The following is a 16,665-nucleotide window of genomic DNA, read 5'->3' as shown; positions in this document are numbered from 1 at the left end:
TTCTGGAGGTCCAGTCTAGAGGTGGGACGGGGCCACTCTACCACTGCTTTTATTTTCTGGGGGTCTGCTTTGATCTGACCTGATTCAACCATGAAGCCTAGGAAGCTAATGGATGTTGTGTGGAAGTCACATTTCTCAGCCTTCACAAAGAGTTTATTCTCCAGAAGGCGCTGTAGTACGGCCCTCACGTGAGAAACGTGCTCCTGGAGGTTAGCTGAAAAGATTAGGATGTCGTCTAAATAAACAAAAACAAAGCGATTAAGGAAATCGCGGAGCACGTCGTTAGACACTGGAAGACGGCCGGGGCGTTGGTCAACCCGAAGGGCATACCTAGGTATTCAAAGTGCCCTAGTGCAGAATTGAACGCGGTCTTCCACTCATCTCCCTCCCGAATTCTCACTAAGTGATATGCGTTGCGCAGATCGAGCTTGGAAAAGACGCGTGCACCCTGTAAAAGTTCAAATGCGGAATTCATGAGAGGGAGGGAATACTTGTTTCGTACCGTGATACTATTTAACTGGTGGTAGTCGATGCACGGGCGAAGGGTACCATCTTTCTTCTTAACAAAGAAGAACCCTGCCCCAATAGGTGCAGACGAGGGCCGAATGATTCCCGAGTCCAGGGATTCGTTGACATATTTCTCCATTGACCCCCTCTCGGTAGGAGACAAACTGTATAGCCTGCTGGAAGGCAGAGGAGCGCCCGGAAGGAGGTCGATGGCGCAATCGTAGGGTCTGTGAGGAGGGAGAGATAGCGCCTTAGTTTTGTTAAATACTTCAGCCAAATCATGATACTCCGAGGGAACGGAAGCTAGGCTAGGCGGTCCGGAGGAAGTGGCGACGAGGGGAGCGGGGAGGGGAGGTGGACGCGCGGATCGCAAACAACTTGCGTGACAAAAGTCGCTCCAATTTAATACTCGGTTTCTCTGCCAATCCAGATGAGGGTTGTGCAAGAGAAGCCACGGATGACCAAAAACCACAGGAGCGAGTGGCGAGCTAATAACAAAGAAGCTAATCCGCTCTCGGTGATTACCGGAAGTGATCACCTCGAGCGGAACTGTTTGGTGGGTTACCCGGGAGATCACCCGGCCATTAAGGGCAGTAGCGCGGACGGGCTCCCCTAGTGGCGAGGAGGGAAAACTACAACGGGTCAGAAACTCCGAATCAATAAAATTACCATCTGCCCCCGAGTCGACCAAGGCCGAAACTGAAAAGGAAGAGGAAAGGTGAGTGATGACGATAGGTAATGTACTTCTAGGGCTTGACGAAATCTGACTCACCCGAATCCCTAGTCCAACGGGTGAGCTCCCCCTTTTGGCCGAAGGTGGCAGGAAGCTAGCTGGTGACTATTGCTACCGCAATAACGGCACAATCCTTCCCTGTCTCTACGCTCCTTTTCCTCCGAAGAGAGGCGAGTCCTACCCAACTGCATCGGCTCAGGCACGCTGATCAGTTCGGGGGCTGTGCTGGGCTGACCCCAGCCGGGGGGAAAGCCCGGAACTCGGGAGGGGGGCTGAGCCGGTTTGGGTCGGGAGGACGACCCTCTACGGGTCTCCCGAAGGCGGTTGTCAACCTCGATGGCTTGATGGATGAGGGAATGGAGATCGGTGGGCGCGCCTCTGCTGAGGATCTCCTTCTTAAGCTGGGGTTCGAGGGCATGAAGAAAGGCTCCGCAGAGGGCGGGCTCGTTCCAACCTGCCTCCAGTGCCAGAGTGCGGAACCGGATGGAGAAGTCAGCAGCGGAGTCAGGCCCCTGGGTGAGGTTGAGCAGGCGTTCGGAGGCATCTCCTGCACGATTAGGCAAGTCGAAGACTTCCCTGAAGCGGATCAGGAAGGTGTCATGGTCCTGAGCGGCGACAGGTCTCACCGCGTCCTCCGCTTCAGCCCACAGCAGCGCCTTGTTGCGAAGCAGTCCAACAATGTACAGGTTCTTGGCGCTGTCGGTGGCGAAGGTAACAGGTTTAAGTGCAAAGACGTTAGCACACTGGAGCAGGAAACCCCGACACCCCGACGAGGATCCGCGGTAAGGTTCCGGGTCAGTGGCGTGGAGGTCACGTGGGTGGTCCGGCCCGAGGGTCCGAGGCGAAGCAGCGGCAGACTGGACCTGGTGAGACAGGTCCCTTAAGTGGGCTTGTACGAGCATTTGAGTCCCAAAAATCCGGTGTTCCGTCTCCAAGGTTTGGAGTGACTGGTCATGTCGTCCAAGGAGGATCCCCTGGCAAGTGAGGACTTGACCGGCTGACGGAGGATCGGTACCTGCTGGATCCATGTTGGCCAGTTCTTCTGTTGTGTGCGGTCACAAATGGAGATCCAAGAGCAGGTCAGTTTACTCACTTTAATGGTGAACAAAAAACAACCACAAGGGCGAAGTGCGGATAAAACAGAAGAAAACAAAACAACCACGAGGCGAAGCACAGCTCAGGTCCAGGGCGAGGAACAACCGGGTGGCGTGGCTGGGTGCCTAGGCAGAGACAAGGTAATTAACTTGAGCACGTGGAGCGGAGAGAAAAAGTGGCAGGTCGCTTACGACGTTCACGGCAGTGAAGAACTGGCACCGAGGAGAGGGAAGGCGGTGCTTAAATAGCCGGTGAAATGACAGCAAATGGGACCCAGGTGAGAAGAGGCCACGACTCCACCCAGCTGGACCATCGCCCCTGGAGAGAGCAAAAACAAGCAAGAGATGAGTAAAGAGGAGGTGACAGAGGGCCAACTCTCACCACGTTACACAGACATGGCTAAACAGTCAGACATGGCACCAAAACAGTCAGACATGGCACCAAAACAGTCAGACAGACATGGCACCAAAACAGCCAGACATGGCACCAAAACAGCCAGACATGGCACCAAAACAGTCAGACATGGCACTAAAACAGTCAGACATGGCAGTCAGACATGGCACCTAAACAGTCAGACATGGCACCTAAACAGTCAGACATGGCACCAAAACAGTCAGACAGATATGGCACCAAAACAGTCAGACATGGCACCAAAACAGCCAGACATGGCACCAAAACAGTCAGACATGGCACTAAAACAGTCAGACAGATATGGCACCAAAACAGTCAGACATGGCACTAAACAGTCAGACATGGCTAAACAGTCAGACATGGCACCAAAACAGTCAGACATGGCACCAAAACAGTCAGACAGACATGGCACCAAAACAGCCAGACATGGCACCAAAACAGCCAGACATGGCACCAAAACAGTCAGACATGGCACTAAAACAGTCAGACATGGCACCAAAACAGACATGGCACCAAAACAGTCAGACATGGCACCTAAACAGTCAGACATGGCACCAAAACAGCCAGACATGGCACTAAACAGTCAGACATGGCACCAAAACAGTCAGACAGACATGGCACCAAAACAGCCAGACATGGCACCAAAACAGACATGGCACCAAAACAGCCAGACATGGCACTAAAACAGTCAGACATGGCACCAAAACAGTCAGACATGGCACTAAAACAGTCAGACATGGCACCAAACAGTCAGACATGGCACCAAAACAGTCAGACAGACATGGCACCAAAACAGCCAGACAGGGCACCAAAACAGACAGACATGGCACTAAAACAGTCAGACATGGCACCAAAACAGTCACACATGGCACCTAAACAGTCAGACATGGCACCAAAACAGCCAGACATGGCACTAAACAGTCAGACATGGCACCAAAACAGTCAGACAGACATGGCACCAAAACAGCCAGACATGGCACCAAAACAGACATGGCACCAAAACAGCCAGACATGGCACTAAAACAGTCAGACATGGCACCAAAACAGTCAGACATGGCACTAAAACAGTCAGACATGGCACCAAAACAGTCAGACATGGCACCAAAACAGTCAGACATGGCACCAAAACAGTCAGACATGGCACCAAAACAGTCAGACAGACATGGCACCAAAACAGCCAGACATGGCACCAAAACAGACAGACATGGCACTAAAACAGTCAGACATGGCACCAAAACAGTCAAACATGGCACCTAAACAGTCAGACATGGCACCTAAACAGTCAGACATGGCACCTAAACAGTCCGACATGGCACCTAAACAGTCAGACATGGCACCAAAACAGCCAGACATGGCACTAAAACAGTCAGACAGATATGGCACCAAAACAGTCAGAAATGGCACCAAAACAGTCAGACATGGCACTAAAACAGTCAGACAGATATGGCACCAAAACAGTCAGACATGGCACTAAACAGTCAGACATGGCACTAAAACAGTCAGACATGGCACCTAAACAGTCAGACATGGCACCAAAACAGCCAGACATGGCACTAAAATAATCAGACATGGCACTAAAACAGACATGGCACCAAAACAGCCAGATATGACACTAAAACAGTCAGACATGGCACTAAAACAGACATGGCACCAAAACAGCCAGACATGGCACCAAAACAGTCAGACATGGCACTTTGAGATCGACACATACCACTTCAGCAAGCGAATTTCATCAATAATGTGTTTTTGTCTCAAACGTGCTGCGCTCTCCTCATCATCTGACAAACGTCTGTTTATGTATCAGGAAAAACAATATTTCAGAAGCTCAAGTTTCAATATTAGGATTTAGAGTGGGTTTCAATTCGTGTTTGAAAAAAACAAAAGGCCTCCTGTACGTGATGACGCAGCTCCCTCACGTCCGTTATGAAAATATCCCGGCATGCTTTTCAGCAGGGTCAGGAAGAAGAAGCGTCATGATGGAGTCCGCTGGTGGTTGAAGTGACTAAGCCGCTGAATTTAGGTTGAATAAAGCCTGAGGCCTTCATGTTTCTTCAGAGAGAGGCTTTACGGAGGAGTTTAGCCCATTCATGACAGCCAGATAGCTAACTCTGCTCGGAGACTGTCGGTGAGTCCTCTCGGCGGCTGCGCGCTGTTCCTGTAAAAGCAGAATATCCAGCCGGGCCGCCATTTAACTCTGGTCGCCAAACACACCGTCCCTCTGAGCCGCAGATACCGGACACACCGCGGGGTTTGTCTGATTTAAATAAAATGTGCCCACTACGTGTGTGTCTGCCGATCAGTTGTGTGTTTTCATGCAGAAGTAAGTAGCGGTTAGCTAATGTTAGCCGCTGCAGCTAACCGCGTTAGCAACAGGGCTAACGACGATACAATTTTATGACTGAAGCGACACGATCAAAACGAGCAGCAGGGCCAGTAATGCAATATGAATATGTCTTTAGATAAATCCACCCACTCCACGCCACGCTCGCAGCGGGTTACCACCAGCCGCGCGCTGTCCGCGGCGGTGCCGCTGGAACCTCGTGTCGCGGGCGGTGTGGATGCTGTGGTCCCTCCTAATGCCCGCAGATGTTGGTGTGTTGTGCGTGAGGACAGGCTGAGAGGACAGACTGAGAGGACAGGCTGTGAGAACAGACTGAGAGGACAGGCTGTGAGAACAGACTGAGAGAACAGGCGTGAGGACAGGCTGAGAGGACAGGCTGTGAGAACAGCTGTGAGGACAGGCTGAGAGGACAGGCCGTGAGGACAGGCTGAGAGGACAGCCTTGAGGACAGCTGTGGACGCTCAGAGCCCCCACACAGATGTTTAAAGGAATGTCTCAGAAATATATGATCTATATGATGTTTATTGTATCGCAGTGACTGTTGTCATGGGGGTTGATGCATGACTGATGAAAAGGAATCGGTCCAGGGTGTGAAGACGTCCAGTCGTGGATGTGCTGTCTGTTGATCACTGTGGTTCTGTGTGTGGAATGAAATGCTGTGTCAGTTTAATGTAAACATGGACTGTTCTGATCCCAGCGGATGTTTCCTCAGACTGTGTGACGTCATTCCTTCAGGTTCAGGTTGTGTGTGGTGTGTGTGCTGCTGGGTTAGTGATTGATGGGACTGTAATATGTGTCTTATTATTATTGTTGACGGAGCAGGTTTTAGGCTGAATGATTTCCTGCTTCAAATTTGGAAGAAAAGGTTAAAGCTGCAGATTTAATTCATCCATCCAAATGCTTGGTGCTGCAGACCAAGGACTAAGCAGGCTGAGTGAATAGTGTAGCCTTTTGGACAACGTAAATAAAACGATGAACATCGGAAGAAAAAGGGAAAACTGAGAGTGTTGTTTTTAAAAAATCCTTTTGTTCTTGTGGATCTTGTCAGCCTCGGGCTTCAGTGTTACTCTGCCGTGTTCAGCTCCTCTTCTACCTGCTGCTCCACAGTTTGTGTTGTTGTACTGAATAAGGCTTTAAATGCTTTAAGTTGTGTTGCAGTTTTACTTCCAGCACCTTGCACAGAATGAGCAGAGCTGGTGAACTGTTTAGAAACCTGATGTCTGCTGGTTCAGCTTCTTCTTAGACACTCAGAGTTGGGGTTAGGTTGGTGTGTGTCTGCTGTGTGGGCAGTAATGGCTGCCGTCACATGGTCCAGGTGGACCTTGGTAGTTTAACATTTGAAGGTCTTCCTGTTTTGATGGAGTCATGTGTCTGCTGTGAACAGTGTGATCAATGATTGATCAATGATTGATCACGCTGGGCCTACTAAATATTAATAAGGAGCCATCACAGCAGACACAAAGAAGCTGAAGCTGTGTTCCAACAGAGCGACAGACTCCCAGACTAACCACATGCTCTCCTATCCTGCAGTTTTACCTGGTCACCATGGCGACAGACATCGGCTCGCCGCAGCGGTTCTTCCACATGCCACGCTTCCAGCATCAGGCACCGCGGCAGGTCTTCTACAAGAGGCCAGACTTCGCACAACAGCAGGCCATGCAGCAGCTGACCTTCGATGGGAAGCGCATGAGGAAGGCTGTGAACCGTAAAACCATCGACTACAACCCCTCTGTCATCAGATACCTAGCGGTACGACGCCTCTTCAGACACATGGATGTTTTCTGACCTCAGTGCTCCCCACAGTGGATTGATGGCAGCCATGTTTTGGGGCTGGTGGTGTAAACATGGGCCTGATCTGTTCAGCCTCCAGGTTAGTGACTCAGCTCGTGTGTTCTTTCTGCAGAATCGTCTGTGGCAGCGAGATCATCGAGACTTCAGAGCCATCCAGCCTGACGCAGGATATTACAATGATGTGAGTACCTGTTTCTGAAGGACAGGGACCCCGGGGACTCATTAGCAGTTTCAGCAGGTCCACAGATGTCTCAGGAGACGTGCCTGCAGTGTCATTTCACATTCTGACATGCTAACTGAAAGCTCGTTTGTTTTTGTTCTTCAGCTCGTTCCACCTGTCGGCATGTTGAACAACCCAATGAACGCCGTCACGACCAAGTTTGTCCGAACCTCCACCAACAAAGTCAAGTGTCCCGTGTTTGTCATCAGGGTGAGCCACTGTATTATATTGATCTCCTGCTACCAAACATGGACGTTTTCTGCTAAGCCGTACCTTTCCCACAGTGTTTGGGAAAGGCAGATCGTAGCAGCTGATCTGCTCTGTCCTGAATGTGTCTCCCTGTCATCCTCTGTAACTGCAGTGGACTCCAGAAGGTCGCCGCCTGGTCACTGGCGCCTCCAGTGGAGAGTTCACTCTGTGGAATGGACTCACCTTCAACTTCGAGACCATCCTACAGGTATGTCTCTGTCTCTGTCGGACACACCGTGCAGTCTCATGCTGTGTTCTGAGTGTAGCTGACGTCCTTCCTCCTTGTCTTCCCTGCCCCTTCTGCAGGCACACGATAGCCCGGTCCGGGCCATGACGTGGTCTCATAACGACATGTGGATGCTGACAGCAGACCATGGGGGCTATGTGAAGTACTGGCAGTCCAACATGAACAACGTCAAGATGTTCCAGGCTCACAAGGAGGCCATTAGAGAAGCCAGGTTTATACCCAATCTCCCATTTTCTGTAGTTAACCCCAGCCTGTGCTGCATAGCCACACGGGGGCGCTGCCTCTCGTCTTGCCTCATACTGTGTTTGTTGTGGTTGATTAATGACAGATGTAAGTGTCTGCTGTTGCAACACTGCAGTGATCTGTTGTTGATATTCTACCTGCTGTGGCTGATGAGCTGTTTCTCACTTTGTACTCCAATGGTCGATTTATTGAATAAAGTCATCCATCGCTCATTCCTCAGTGCTGTGGGCCGGCCCTGTTTCGGTGGAGAGACCAATAAAGGCCCAATAAAGTGTTAGCAGGCATCAATAAACAGTGAATAAAGACGCTCACACTGCTGCTGCTCTGACCCTCTGACAGGCAGTTCTGGCTCTTCAAATAAAGGTTTGAATTCAATGTCCACACCTAAAACACCTTTCCCATAATGCAGCCCTGTCCTTCACACGGCTAGATTAGATGTGAGGCAGGTGATGTCACTGTGAGGTCATCGGATGATGTGTTTACTGTTCTGGTTAGTTGAGCTGGGCAGGACCAATCAGAAGCGAGTGAGAGATCATTGAGCGACAACCTGAACAGGATCACCTGCAGAGTGATGTCATCCCTGTGCTCTGTTACTTTGTGCGTCTCATCCTGTTAAAGTACCTTTCTGTTTTCAAGTCTGAAGAAAAACCTGGAGGCAGGTAAACCTGTTCGCCTAGCTTATAAAGATGGAGATGGGTGGAGTGTGTAAGTTAACACAGACTGGAGGCAGTGCATTTGTTGGCCTGACTGGGCTCAAACATTGGGGTTGAGTGGAAAGTTGAAGGCTAGCTTAGCACAAAGACTAGCTTAGCACAACCACTGTAGACTTGTTAAAGGTGTTAACCAGCTTAACACAGAGACTGCAGGTATGTGTTGACCTTTGTTGTTGATGTCTGAACATTGCTGACACAACTGCTACACAAACAAACGACAAAATCGGTCACAGTCTCCATGGAAACAGTACACCATGTGTGTTTGTTGGTCTTTGGTCAAACAGCTCAGCGTTCCTTAGGGTTACACGTGTGTTTGGGTTGTGTTGGTGTCTAAAGTTATGACATCACGTTTCTCTTGGTCCTGAGCCCAGCCAGTCAGATGTTACAGTGAGAACGGAGTGATGTCAGAGAAGCAGGCTGGAGAATGAAACCGGGACTGATTGGCTGTTCTGGGGTGTGTTCTGCTGAATCTCTCCTTCAGGCTGATCCATTGATTCAGCTGGCCAGTGTTCGGCAGCAGGCTATCATTCTGCTCCGGGTACTTGGGCAGTGTAGTGTTTACCAGCAGAGTTTTATTTTGAAGGATCATTCTGAAAACGTTTTCTATTGCAAAGCAGCCGTTAAACAGCTGAGAGCTGCTGCAGTCACTGGATAATCTGCATTAATGAAACAAACAAGCCTCAGTTCGAGAACAGATCCATTAATAAAACGTGTGGAGTGTCTGAGACTTGCTGGGCTTGTTGCTCAGTAATAAATACATTAATATCAGGCTGTAGCTGGCAGCCTCATAATGTATTTGTTGTTTGTAGTAGATGTTGGGAGGCTCCAGCCATTAGAAGAATAAAAATACTTTACTGCAGCAGATATCCAGATGAAGCTCTGAACACAGCAGAGCAGGTGTGTGTGTGACAGAGGTGTCGAGTAACCAAGTACAAATACTTCGTTACCTTAAGTAGAAATGTGGGGTATCTATACTTTACTGGAGTATTTATTTTACTCCTGCTCCTCACATTTTAAAAATAGACTGTTACTCCTATTTTATTTCGACTTTTCTTTAAAAAAAAACCATCCGGATAAATTGCTCCATCTGGATGGAGCGAATTTGATTGTGGTTGGATGAGAAGTATAAACATACCATTCTGACAGCCTATTGGTTGTTTCTTTTAGTTCTTTTAGGGCAGAACAGGCCGTGGCACAGCCCAAGCTTTCATCCTTAATGCCCCCCCACAATACTTTGACTTTTATACTTTAAGCACCAGCACTTTTACACTTTTACTCGAGTAAAAAGCTCGAGTTGATATTTAACGTCTGTGTGTCTGTGTGTAGTTACTGTGTGTAGTTACTGAGTGTAGTTACTGTGTGTAGTTACTGAGTGTGTGTGTGTGTGTGTGTGTGTGTAGTTACTGTGTGTAGTTACTGAGTGTAGTTACTGTGTGTGTAGTTACTGAGTGTGTGTGTGTGTGTAGTTACTGTGTGTAGTTACTGAGTGTGTGTGTGTGTGTAGTTACTGAGTGTGTGTGTGTGTGTAGTTACTGAGTGTGTGTGTGTGTGTAGTTACTGTGTGTAGTTACTGTGTGTAGTTACTGTGTGTGTAGTTACTGAGTGTGTGTGTGTGTAGTTACTGAGTGTGTGTGTGTGTAGTTACTGTGTGTAGTTACTGAGTGTGTGTGTGTGTGTGTCTGTGTGTAGTTGCTGTGTGTGTGTGTAGTTACTGAGTGTGTGTGTGTGTAGTTACTGTGTGTGTGTCTGTGTGTAGTTACTGTGTGTGTGTGTAGTTACTGTGTGTAGTTACTGAGTGTGTGTGTGTGTAGTTACTGTGTGTGTGTGTGTCTGTGTGTAGTTACTGTGTGTAGTTACTGAGTGTGTGTGTGTGTGTCTGTGTGTAGTTGCTGTGTGTGTGTGTGTAGTTACTGTGTGTAGTTACTGAGTCTAGTTACTGAGTGTAGTTACTGAGTGTGTGTGTGTAGTTACTGTGTGTGTGTGTGTCTGTGTGTAGTTGCTGTGTGTGTGTGTCTGTGTGTAGTTACTGTGTGTAGTTAGTGTGTGTGTAGTTACTGAGTGTGTGTGTGTGTGTCTGTGTGTAGTTACTGTGTGTGTGTGTCTGTGTGTAGTTACTGAGTGTGTGTGTGTGTGTCTGTGTGTAGTTACTGTGTGTGTGTGTCTGTGTGTAGTTACTGAGTGTGTGTGTGTGTGTGTGTGTCTGTGTGTAGTTACTGTGTGTAGTTACTGAGTGTGTGTGTGTGTCTGTGTGTAGTTGCTGTGTGTGTGTGTGTAGTTACTGTGTGTAGTTACTGAGTATAGTTACTGCGTGTAGTTACTGAGTGTGTGTGTGTGTAGTTACTGAGTGTGTGTGTGTGTAGTTACTGTGTGTAGTTACTGAGTGTAGTTACTGAGTGTGTGTGTGTAGTTACTGTGTGTGTGTGTGTCTGTGTGTAGTTGCTGTGTGTGTGTGTCTGTGTAGTTACTGTGTGTAGTTAGTGTGTGTGTGTGTGTAGTTACTGTGTGTAGTTACTGAGTGTGTGTGTGTGTGTCTGTGTGTAGTTACTGTGTGTGTGTGTCTGTGTGTAGTTACTGTGTGTGTGTAGTTACTGTTCGTGTGTGTCTGTGTGTAGTTACTGTGTGTGTGTGTGTGTGTCTGTGTGTAGTTACTGTGTGTAGTTACTGTGTGTGTGTGGTTAGAGAGAAGGCCCAGCAGGTGGAGCTGTTGGTCAGCAGGTTCGGGCTCCTCTGTGTTTGAGGTGTCCTTGTTTCTGTTGATATGGGATCAGTGGCTGCAGGGTTCTGGCCTCAGGTTTGTGCCCTCTGCTGGTGAGCTGATCTGATTTCAGAGACATGAACAAGCCCTACAGAAGTGATGATACATGGACAGATATATGATCAGAATCAGCTGGCCCTCCTCACCACCTCAGACTCCATAACTTTCATGTGATGCAGTTTTAATCTAACCTCAAATGTCCCCTCAGACAGGCGCTGGGCCCTGTGACCCCCTGACCTCCAGGGTTGGTGTCAGATTATGGATTAGACGCCTGGCTGTGATTGGCTGTGATTGGCTGTGAATGGCGGTGTTTGATGCGCCTCTTTCTTGTCTCCAGTTTCTCCCCTACAGATAACAAGTTTGCTACCTGCTCAGATGACGGGACGGTTCGTATCTGGGACTTCCTGCGCTGCCATGAGGAGAGAATCCTCAGAGGTACACACCCCCGCAGGAAGACACACACGCTGACACACACTGATTCACACACACAAACCTGCCAGCAGTTTGGAACTGATCGTGGTGCTCTGTGTGTGTTTGTGTGTAGGTCATGGTGCTGATGTCAAGTGTGTCGACTGGCATCCCACCAAAGGCCTGGTGGTGTCGGGCAGTAAGGACAGCCAGCAGCCAATCAAATTCTGGGACCCAAAGACGGGACAGAGTCTCGCTACGCTGTGAGTTTCTACGTCACTCGTCAGATCTGTTGCCTGGCAGACCAAGATTAGGGCGCAAAGTGACTGCTTGTGTATGGCTGTGTGTCTTGTAGTCATGCTCATAAGAACACAGTGATGGAGGTGAAGTGGAACCTGAACGGCAACTGGCTGCTGACCGCGTCACGTGATCACCTGTGCAAACTGTTTGACATCAGGAACCTCAAAGAGGAGCTGCAGGTGTTCAGAGGGCACAAGAAGGAGGCGACAGGTGAGTCAGAGGGAGGGAAGCAGTGAGTCGTCCTGAGCAGCTCCTCTGACTGTTGTACTGTGTCTGTCCCCAGCTGTGGCCTGGCATCCTGTCCACGAAGGCCTGTTTGCCAGTGGAGGTTCTGACGGCTCTCTGCTGTTCTGGCACACTGGGTAAGATGAGCCTGACGTCCAGCCAGCAGTCTGCTTGGCTCCGCCGGCTGGACGCTCGCTTCAAGTCACATTTCCCGTTTCAGGGTGGAGAAGGAGGTGGGTGGAATGGAGATGGCTCATGAGGGGATGATCTGGAGTCTGGCCTGGCACCCGCTGGGTCACATCCTCTGCTCCGGCTCCAATGACCACACCAGGTATGTGTGCACGCACAAATTCAGTAAGTATTCAGTATTTGATCATATAATCACTCAGAAGGTTGGCGTGGTCAGGAGGATCCGCTGACGTTAGAAAGGACGTGATACCAGATGAATGAATTCTGAATGTAGTTCTGTGTTCCTGCTCCACCCTGAGTCCACCTCACTTCCAGTCATTTCAAACATGGGCAGAGCTGAAGCTGTCACCATTTGTCCCTCGACAGAAGCTGTTTTGAAAGTGTCCACAGACATTCTTTGTTTTTTACACTCTTTCCAGTAAATTCTGGACCAGGAACCGGCCTGGCGATAAGATGAGGGACCGCTACAACCTGAATCTGCTGCCTGGGATGTCAGAGGACGGCGTGGAGTACGGTGAGCTGCAGAGGACACAAAACACCCGGACAGTGGTGACTGTTCACTCGTGACTGATCGCCTACATTCATTTCAGATGACGTGGAGCCGAACAGTATGGCTTCCATCCCTGGCATGGGCATCCCCGAGCAGCTGAAGGCCGCCATGGAGCAGGAGCAGAGCAGTAAGTATGGAGTGCGGCGGTCCTTCCAGCAGCGTCGGCAGTGCGACCGTAGCGCTGTCAGCGTGCTGCTGTGTGTGTCCCTCAGCTGTAACTCTGCTTTGTCTAGGCAAAGAGGCAGCTCCTGAAGTAGAGATGTCCATCCCTGGCCTGGACTGGGGCATGGAGGACGTCACAGGAAAAGACGCCAAGAAGGTCCCTCAGAAGAAAGTGCCGTATGCCAAACCCATCCCGGCGCAGTTCCAACAGGTGGAGTTTCTGTCAAACTCTGAGCTTGATGTTTTGGAGGTAGTGCTGAATGTAAACATCTCTGCAGGCCTGGGCGGAGAACAAAGTACCCATGATGCCTCCATCTGGAGATCTGTCCAAAGACAGAAAGGTGGAGCAGAAGATGGATGGGAAGAAGAAAACACAGGCAGAGATTGAGCAGGAGATGGCGGCTCTGCAGTACACTAACCCCATGCTGCTGGAGGTGAGCCGCTGTGAGGTGTCAAAGGGACATGGGCTGTGTGCCGTTAGACCAGCTACACCCTCGTGGAGAAGGTTGAAGCGAGGCGTCTTTTCACTGCTCATCCAAGCAGCTTCATCAGTCCAGAACCGAACACAAGTCCAGACACCTTGCTTCAATCTCCTCTGAGTATTATGACTTGGATGACTGAGACTCTTCATCAACAGTTACACCTTCATTTAACCCTTAGACTCTTGTTAACCCTTCATTTAACCCTTAGACTCTTGTTAACCCTTCATTTAACCCTTAGACTCTTGTTAACCCTTCATTTAACCCTTAGACTCTCGTTAACCCAGTTACACCTTGACCAGGCTTTTGTCAGACCAGTTGATCTGACTGTTTTGTGTGTCACTGTAGCAGATGAAGATGAACCAGATGAATGCAGACGGGAACATGGGCCCCCCACAGGGACAAGGATCTGTGCCTCCCTTCCCTGGAACTGGAGGTCCTGGGGGCCCCATGCCGCCTGGCCAGGGCTACCCTCCTAACATGCCGCCTCAGCAGATGCCCAACAACATGGGCCCCCCCATGGGTCCAGGTGGTATGCAGCCTTCTTTTATTCCTCCAGGACAGATGGGGCCACCCTCTGGACCCCAGGCTCACCAGGGACACCCGCAGGGTATGATGGGCCCCCCAGACATGCAAAGACATTCTGGGCCACCTAGAAACATGGGCCCCCAAGGGCCACACAATATGGGACCCAGAGGGATGCAGGGCCCCCCTGGTGGAATGATGGGTCCCCCTCCAAGAGGAATGGGTCCACGGGATACTCAGGGGCCCCCACCTCAGGGGGGTATGATGCCACCCCAAGGGAATATGATGGGCCCCCAGGGTCCCATGCAGGGTGGTATGATGGGGCCCCCACCCAGGACACATGGAAACATGCCCAACAATTATGAGATGGGCAACATGCAGGGGCCTCCAGGAGGGATGCACGGACCTCCAGGAAATATGCAAGGACCCCATGGAAACATGCAGGTGCCCCCGTACATGCAGCACCAGGTGAGTTCCTTCGGGGCTGGGGCTCAGGTGGCAGAGTGGTAGTCCACTAACTGTAAGGGTGGTGGTTGTGAAGCGCCTGAGTAGGTGGAGGAGCAGGTACAGACCACTTACCATCTAACACAAACTGATCTGATCTGGTTTTTGCAGGGCCAAAACGCGGGGCCTATGATGCACGGACTTGGGCCACAGGGGCCCAACAACAAAGGTAAGAGCTGAGGGAACAGTTGCAGGTTAGGGGCCCGCAGTCCAGAGTGTTTTCACTTTCCCATACACCCCCCCACACACACTCTGCACTTTAACCCATTAATACACTGCAGTTTGTACAATATATTCATACTGATCACAGTAGTCTGCCCTGTTAGTTTTACTCCTTTTAATCTTTATTCTGTTTATATTTATTTAGGTACGTTTGAAGCATCTCTTTTTGATTCCGTGTGTCCAACTGTGCCAAGAGCTGCTGAACAAACTGTCATTGCACCTTGCATAGTGATTCAGATGTGGGCCTCCTCTGATCCAACAGAATCACGGGGGCCACCGCCCAACCACCACATGGGTCCCCCTGACCGGCAGGGTCCAGGAGGACCAGACCAGGGCCCGGGGCCTTACTGGGGGGACCAGCAAGGTCGACGAGGACCTCAGGACTTTGATGGCGGACAAGACTTCCATGGCAGAGGAGAGGACAGCTGGAGACCAGGACCAGGATACCAGGGGGGAGGAGGTGGCCACAGGGGGGGAGGGCATCGAGGGGGAGGAGGGAATGGGGGCAGCTGGGGGCCTGAAGAGAGGTATGGGAGCGGCGGGGAATTTAGAGGACGAAGGGATGACAGGTAGGACGCCGAATGTCAAACTAACATCCTGACATCACTCGCTGTTTTAACCAGGCTGTACATGGCTGTAACTCTTTCAGGTTCAGAGGCGGCGGCCCCGGCCGGCCCGGAGCTCGAGGTTATTCTGACGAGTATGGTGGCCAGGAGGAGGGCTTTGACAGCCCAGAGGAGATGTGCCGAGGCTGGGACAGTGGCGGCAGAGGGAGGCCCCCCCGAGGAGGAGGTCCACCTCGAGGAGCAGGTGAGGATTGGCACATAGTGTTTGGTCTGAATCAGCAGCCGGAGTCACAGCTGAACACTTTTATTAGACACGTGAGGATTTGATTTTATGTGACCAACAGGAGGAGTCACAGACTTACGTGTTTTAATGTTAATACAGACTACATTTCCCATCAGCCCCTCTGCCACTCTGAGCCTGTACACAGCACTCAGTGTCCAAACCACAGGATAAAACTCCTTCAGACTCTTATTGTGGTGGGTCCCGTCTTCCTCTTCCTGTCCACAGGTCACGATGGTTATCGGGACGGGCAGCAGATGCATGATGGGTCGTCTCCAGCTGGGCGAGAGCGCTCCTCCTCGCTGCAGGGGATGGATATGGCGTCTCTGCCTCCTCGCAAGCGCCCATGGCAGGACGGCCCAGGAACGGGAGACCCCCGGGAGCGTGAGTCCCCTGGAGCTGATGGAGGTGAGCGTGCACCCACACAGCTGAACCCCAGCTGACTCAGGGACTCCACCGGCTGATATATTTGAAGTGTTTTGTGTGTTTCTGAAATGTCTAGGTTTGATTCCATACTTTATATTTTCTCTGGACCTCAGCAGCTCAGCTTTTGTGTCTCCCTGCAGGTCGCCCCTCTCAGAGGGAGGACAGCGGTTATGGTGCATCTGGTCGTGGTGGACGGGGCGGCTGGGGTCCTGGAGGAGGACCAGGCCCAAGGAGAGGAGGCCCACCACCCAGAGGAGCACCAAGGGGGGGCGGTCGGGGCCGGTAGTGCTGAAGAAAAAAGTCTCCCATGATGCTGTCCTCTGGTTTCTCCCTGCTGGTCTCTCCACAGACCTCAAACCAGATCCTGAAAAACCTTGAGACAAACTTTTGGTCATGTGACCGATGACGTCGCTTTTTGTCCTTTTTGTACAGATTTCTATGTTTTTGTGTTTTCACCAAATCCACTGAGGTGGTCAATAAAGAGTCACGATTCAAACAGCGTGAGGGAAGGGGCGCTTCCTGTT

At 50.6% G+C, this 16,665-nt stretch overlaps 1 protein-coding gene across 3 annotated transcripts; it reads left to right on the top strand.

Annotated features, from left to right (window-relative positions):
* The first annotated feature begins 4,678 nt into the window (after window positions 1-4,678).
* wdr33 (WD repeat domain 33) lies at window positions 4,679-16,637 on the top strand. 3 transcript variants are annotated; one of them, XM_028426704.1, is made up of 21 exons: window positions 4,679-4,871; window positions 6,618-6,836; window positions 6,991-7,059; window positions 7,204-7,308; window positions 7,460-7,555; window positions 7,654-7,805; window positions 11,643-11,740; window positions 11,850-11,976; window positions 12,069-12,223; window positions 12,297-12,375; window positions 12,459-12,569; window positions 12,847-12,941; window positions 13,018-13,104; window positions 13,211-13,350; window positions 13,418-13,573; window positions 13,967-14,611; window positions 14,759-14,816; window positions 15,132-15,438; window positions 15,519-15,679; window positions 15,944-16,123; window positions 16,282-16,427. In XM_028426704.1, the coding sequence occupies exons 2-21, from the start codon at window positions 6,633-6,635 to the stop codon at window positions 16,425-16,427; spliced, it is 3,171 nt and encodes a 1,056-aa protein (XP_028282505.1). In that variant the 5' UTR covers window positions 4,679-4,871; window positions 6,618-6,632. The 3 variants fall into 3 exon arrangements, with proteins under 3 accessions (XP_028282505.1, XP_028282506.1, XP_028282508.1); XM_028426705.1 differs by having other exon boundaries at window positions 4,863-4,994; XM_028426707.1 differs by lacking the exon at window positions 4,679-4,871 and having other exon boundaries at window positions 6,633-6,836; window positions 16,282-16,637.
* Window positions 16,638-16,665: the final 28 nt, after the last annotated feature.

The sequence above is a fragment of the Parambassis ranga genome, chromosome 17, assembly GCF_900634625.1.
Source record: "Parambassis ranga chromosome 17, fParRan2.1, whole genome shotgun sequence".
In the NCBI taxonomy this organism is placed as follows: domain Eukaryota; kingdom Metazoa; phylum Chordata; class Actinopteri; family Ambassidae; genus Parambassis; species Parambassis ranga.
This window is presented reverse-complemented; position numbering and strand designations above follow the sequence as displayed.